Consider the following 6000-nt stretch of genomic DNA (forward strand, 5'->3'; position numbering starts at 1 on the left):
TTAATTATGCTATTTGAAACATAGAGTGTAGTACGTGGCTGACAATTAGCTAAAATAATATTTACTTTTGTGTACATTAACAACCTTAACCCGATATTAAAATTTTGTTCGGATGGAAGCAAATGCCCTTAATGACATGGTTAGTACTTTACTAAGAATTTGTTACAATATTAGGGATTCAAGGATATTAATAGTCCAGGATTTCTGTTATATAACTTGCAAAGTATAACATAGAAATTTGTTCGCCTTTTGCAACAAAGTCAACTTTAGAGGAATAAAAAAAATCTTGGTGTGTCATTTGGACAGCTTGGGTTTTGTTCTTTTAGTTTGACTTGTGGTAGGAAAGGGAGATATATAATTTTAAAATAATAAAACGGGAACTCAAGATATACACTCAAATATCATATATAATGTGTTATAATAATTTAACTTAACAAATCACATTTATTAAAATTAAGACTTACTATTTTTAAAAATAATAATACATCTGTATTATAATATTTAGGTGCTTATTTCGTTACTCATAATTTTATATCATCAGTTGAACTACACTAACACAAACAATGAAATTTTAACACGTTAACATGTTAGACTTAGACCATTGACTAGGTTGGGTATTCGTCGAATCAAATGTAAAGATTCATATTAGACAATTTAGTATTCGATTGTTTCGATAAAGGGAAATAAGTATCAAAATGATGTGTATATTAATAAATATACTTTGCTGGTCAAAATTACGAATAGGTGGTGGAAAGGAAGGTTCACCATACACACGAGCCCACCAACCCCATCACCATCCACTTATTTATTTTCTGGATACTAACACACTACTGCCAAAAAGTTTTCGGCTTCCGTTCAAAACTTAAACAAATTAAAAATGACTAAAAAATAAGCAGTCAAACATTATTTTACTAACACGTTTAATTCTGGGTTACTTCCAAGTATTTATTACTAACCAAAACATATTCATTTGTGCTTTCAAGAGAACCATGTGAACAGAAAAATATGATAACAAAAAAAAACTGATATACTAAATTTTTATAGTCTATAAACCAATAAACAAATCTGGTCTACATGTCTGAAAAACGACCTAAAGCAAAATCTAGGTCTAAATTGAATTGCTTGGTTTCTATGACTAAAAATGCTTATACAGAACTAACCATAAGCCAAAAATGCTCCTCAATGAACTTTTCATTTTAATGAAGTATAATACATCATTTTTTGGTTTTGTAAATACATTCCTACTCTGTTTCCAAGTCTGCCCTTCTTGCAGATTTTCACTAAGCAAGATGAGCATTGTTTCAATAACATTCACTTCTAAGAACTTTTGACAAATGTTCAAATTAAAATGTACCATTAAAAAAAATGGCTTTCCTCATTCTATATACATGCATAAATATATTTACCTTTTCAATATTTTGTTAAAATTTCAGCTCCAGTTCGTGTGATCAAAATGGTATGCTCAAACTGGGCAGCAGGGCTACCATCAGCAGTCACTGTTGTCCAGTTGTCCGGCCATGTAACACACTCGGTACTTCCCATTGTAAGGATTGGTTCTGCAGTAAAGAAGATGGCAATTTGTAGAATCAGGGCACGTAGAAAAACCTACTACATATACAATTTCATCAAGTTTTATAGAAACATAAGCTTACTCTTTTTTCTAATTTTGTGATATTAAAAGCAATTACAGAGTACCAAATTTGACAAATCTGAATAGAGATGGACAAGCTTATAATATCTAACACCTACGACCTATTCTCTAGTCAAATTAAGGTCATGCACTCACCAATGGTAAATGTTTGACCTTCAACCATACAGCCAGTGCCCTCGTTTCCTGCCAAATATTAATAATCATACTTAGTATAATCCAACCGCAATAAACAAATTAACTAAATATAAGTTAACCATCCATGAGAGCAGGCCTTGAGAATGTTAATATTTTCTTTGTTTTTGACAACAGGATACAGCAGTTGGTATAAATTTAACATTTTTCTACTATGCATTTTTCAAGATATTGCTATATGAACTATCAACCTCACATTTTTTTGGAAATAGATCTACTGAGACGACTAATGATAAATTTAGGAAGGGACTTGAGTAATAAGCAAGAGTTGTTATATCTTCACACTTAAATTCAGTTGTAGTCAGGATAATAGCTTCAGTGCTCCCTAAACTCTTTAGTGCCATCTCTAAGAAAATAACAGCTAGATCCTCAATTTGTTTTGGAATTAATTAAGCGAACTCTCAAATTTTAACAAATTAAATATTAGATGACATAACAAAATTCTGAAACTCTGAGGTATTGATATCCCCATTAGCATATTTGCCTTCTGTTGACCTTTTCCCATATGAAGGCCATAGCATCTTCAGAAATGCCACTTGTTTATAGAACCAACTACAAGAAAGTACGATGTTAGCAGGAACATTAAACAAAATGAGGTACTTACGGTTATGCATTATAAGTGGTTCGGAATGAAACACAGTTCCTACGCCGTGCCCAACAAAACGTTCAACCACACCATAACCATATTTTTCAGCATGCTCACTAACAATGAAAAAAATGATGTCAAAAACTTTAACAGGTGAGGAGAGAATGAGAGACAGGGTAAGAACAAGTGAACCCATTTATGCTAACAGTATTTACAAAGCATGTCGCGAGATGAAATAATATGTAAGTACGAACCATGTGCTAGCATGGGTTATCAGTGGTAAGCCATTATGAATAACTTATCTCTTGAAGTTACTTTCTCGACTTCAATGGATTAGAGAACACTTTTTCTCACTGAAATTTGAACTTAAACGCAAACCACATTCACATATGTACTCATAAACAATAGCTAAATCTTGATTTCCATCTCTAGAATCTAGATTAAACATAAAAAAATAATAAATAAATAAAAACCAATACCTAATTCGCTTTCCAATTTTCTTATAGGTAGCACCATCCTTGCAAACAGCTATCCCTTTCTCCAAGCATTCTTCAGTTACCTGAGATCAAACAAAGATGCTACACATTAAGCATAAACAAAAGCTCCTTCTATATTTAGTAAATGATGTGAATGACATAAGAGTCTCACATATATGGGATTAGATTAACTAACATAATAATTGCCAAAACTATTGTATAAAAAATTTACCTGCACTAGGCGTTTAACAGGATCACTGACATCCCCACAAAAAAATGTCTTTGATGTGTCTCCATGATATCCCTAACCCAATTTTTTAATAAATATATACACACTATGTTAGAAAGAATAAAATATGATTGACAAAGGATATACATAAATAGAAACAAAATTGCTGAGACTTTGCTCTTCAGTACAAACATAAACGGGTCAAGAACTGTAAACAAGAAAGAGAAAATGATTGTATAGTTAATTATCTAAAGAGAAAAATGAATAATAAGCATAAGAACTATGATCCAAAAACTAAAATATAACTTAGATGCTTACATTTAGGTAAACCGTGACATCAATATTTATTATATCTCCATTCTGCAGAGAGGTGATTGCTAGTGAGTTACTGATTATGTATGTCACCCAAGAATCAAAAGGAAATAATAAGAAGTAAACCTGCAACTGCCGAGAATCAGGTATTCCATGACACATACACTCATTGACCGATGTACAAACACTCTTAGGGAATCCCCCATAACCAAGAGGTGAAGGATAAGCACCAGCCTCAATAATCATTTGGTGCACTGCTTTGTCAATTTCATTTGTTGTTACTGATGGCTTAAAAAGAAGAACAAAGAACCCCAATTACATATCATGTATCAACATTAAAATAGCATAATGACAATACACGTACATTTGGAAATAGTATCACGAATTCACGATCACATTAAAACAATCAATTTTACCGTTAGAACTGTACTCTGTCTGGACAAAGTTTTGACAAACATTTACAACTACCAAATGCAACGATTATTTCAAGGTAGGAAGAATCCCCATATCAGTGAGAATTGTGTACACTTTTCAAATTTAGACAACGATTTGCAAAGTTATGGACTTATTTTAGTTAAACTTCCATTCCTTAAAAAGTAAGATAATTCTCACAACATCATGAAACGGATACTAACTAGAACTCAAATTCCAAGGTTATAGACATTAAGAAACTAAAAAGAAAAGAATCCCATATACAAATGGAAGCTCGAAAGCTCAATTACCTTGACCAAAGTCCCGGCATAGTCCAAGACCCGAGCAGCAAGTTCGCCGGCGGCTCTCATGCGCGCAATGCCTTCAGCGTCATGAATTTGATGCTCCTTAGCAATCTCCGGCAACAGAGACGAACCCACGTAAGGAGGCTTGGGAATATGGTCCGGTACCGGGAGACGAGGCGAGACTCGTCCGCGTCTCAACGGAGGCATCCTCTTCACCTTTATCGGACCCCGAAGCTCTTTTTCTCTGCGCATTAAAATTCCAATGTTGGGTAACCAAAGTGATAATACTAAATGTAACCAAATTTGAAGTGAGATGGATAAGAAGTAGTTGAAACCTCGTGATTCTCATGGCTTCCTCCAACCCAGATATTCTCTTGGAAGAAATAACAAGTCTCTTGCAGGAGCGAGTGAGAGATGGGTGAGTACAGTGGAGCAACGACATGCCTGAGCAGACATTAGAGGAGAAGGGGAAGCCAAGGAAGGGAGATGAAAGTTCTCCATGGACGTTAGGGGAGAGTTGCAGAGATACGGCATGAGGCAGCGCGCCACTGAATCCCATCTCTCTCTTCTTGGGGTGAAGTACCACACCGGAGAGTAGCAGAGTTACAGAGAAGTAGAGAGGATAACGAGAAGAGAAGTAAGAGAGGTTTTAGAATGGCACGCTCATGGACTAGAGTGGGCTGGGCTCATCTTGTGGCCTAAAGATGGAGTTTTCTTAACTTTGCTTTAATAATTGGGTGATTTTTGTAAAATTTAGAACAATGCTTGTATTTTTCAAATAATATTCATTACATGAGTTATTAAATTAGATATATGGTTATGAGTGATTATTAGTAATGATATGTACGCACCAATATTTTATACACAATGACATGGCATGTTTTTTTTGACATAGTAGATCTCATCATAAATAAATGTGATTAGTTATAAAAATATATCATGTTATTGATTTCAGTAGAAAATAAAATTATTTGATTGGTTACAAGGACAAAGTATGATAAAAAAAAAAGTTCATTTGAGCAATTACAAATATGATAAAAAGATGACTCAAATAAGCAACTCCCTCATCACATAGTCATAAACACGGAGAACCATCAAAATATGAAAGTGGTAAACACTATTATTAAACACATAGATTAAGCAACACTAAAACACAAGATGGAAACACTGAAATTAACACATAACAAGTAAAACAAGTTAAGCCCTAGAAGCAGCTCTCGCCACCATTAGCGAACAAATCTCAAGCCCACCTCTCATGCTACACACTAAAGAGAAATTAAAGTAAATGACTCAAAACAATGCCATCAAGAAACTAATGTCATTATTTATTAAATTGTAGATAAACAACTATTTTACATTATTAATTACCTAAATTGTCATTTTCTATAAATTTTATTTATTTATTTAGGAGCGTATGACTTTAATATAGTGGTATATGTATATTAGTTTATATTTTAAAGTTATATTGATTTTTTAAGTTTTTATAGGTTGTTAGTATATTATTTTCTAACTAGTACATATATTTTTTGTAGTATGATATATATATATATATATATTTTAATGATATTTAGTTTCTATCTTATTAAAAATAATGGTAGTATATAATTTTGTATCACGGTATATACATTTTAATAGTAGTATATAATTTTGTTGGCATAATATATACATATTTTAGTAATGATTTTGTAAGTTTTGTTGGTATATTATTTTTCAACTCAATATATGTATTTAGTGGTATGGTATATTATTCAACAACCCATAAAAAAACGAAAAAATTAAAATAACTTTAAAATAAAAACTAATATACATATACCATAATATTAAAATATTTAGAATAA

The 6000-nt window shown here is 32.4% G+C and overlaps 1 protein-coding gene across 1 annotated transcript; it reads right to left on the reverse strand.

Moving 5' to 3' along the window:
• Window positions 1–1173: 1173 nt before the first annotated feature.
• Window positions 1174–4815, reverse strand: LOC133822765 (methionine aminopeptidase 1B, chloroplastic). Its single transcript, XM_062255204.1, has 9 exons — window positions 4498–4815; window positions 4169–4406; window positions 3573–3734; window positions 3453–3494; window positions 3138–3209; window positions 2909–2988; window positions 2448–2545; window positions 1787–1834; window positions 1174–1556 (listed from the first exon to the last, which is right to left on the reverse strand). Exons 1-9 carry the CDS (start codon window positions 4719–4721, stop codon window positions 1411–1413), a joined length of 1110 nt encoding a protein of 369 aa, XP_062111188.1. The 5' UTR covers window positions 4722–4815; the 3' UTR covers window positions 1174–1410.
• Between the last annotated feature and the right edge of the window lie 1185 nt (window positions 4816–6000).

The sequence above is a fragment of the Humulus lupulus genome, chromosome 3 (assembly GCF_963169125.1).
Source record: "Humulus lupulus chromosome 3, drHumLupu1.1, whole genome shotgun sequence".
NCBI lineage: Eukaryota > Viridiplantae > Streptophyta > Magnoliopsida > Rosales > Cannabaceae > Humulus > Humulus lupulus.

Excerpts from the sequence above, each read along its gene's own strand:
- LOC133822765 (XM_062255204.1), bottom strand. The coding sequence starts at position 4,721 with ATGGGATTCAGTGGCGCGCTGCCTCATGCCGTATCTCTGCAACTCTCC. Across the intron at positions 3,735-4,168 it reads ATGCCGGGACTTTGGTCAAG|CCATCAGTAACAACAAATGA; the intron begins GTAATTGAGCTT and ends CTTCTTTTTAAG. Across the intron at positions 1,835-2,447 it reads ACCACTTATAATGCATAACC|GAAACGAGGGCACTGGCTGT; the intron begins GTAAGTACCTCA and ends AATATTTGGCAG.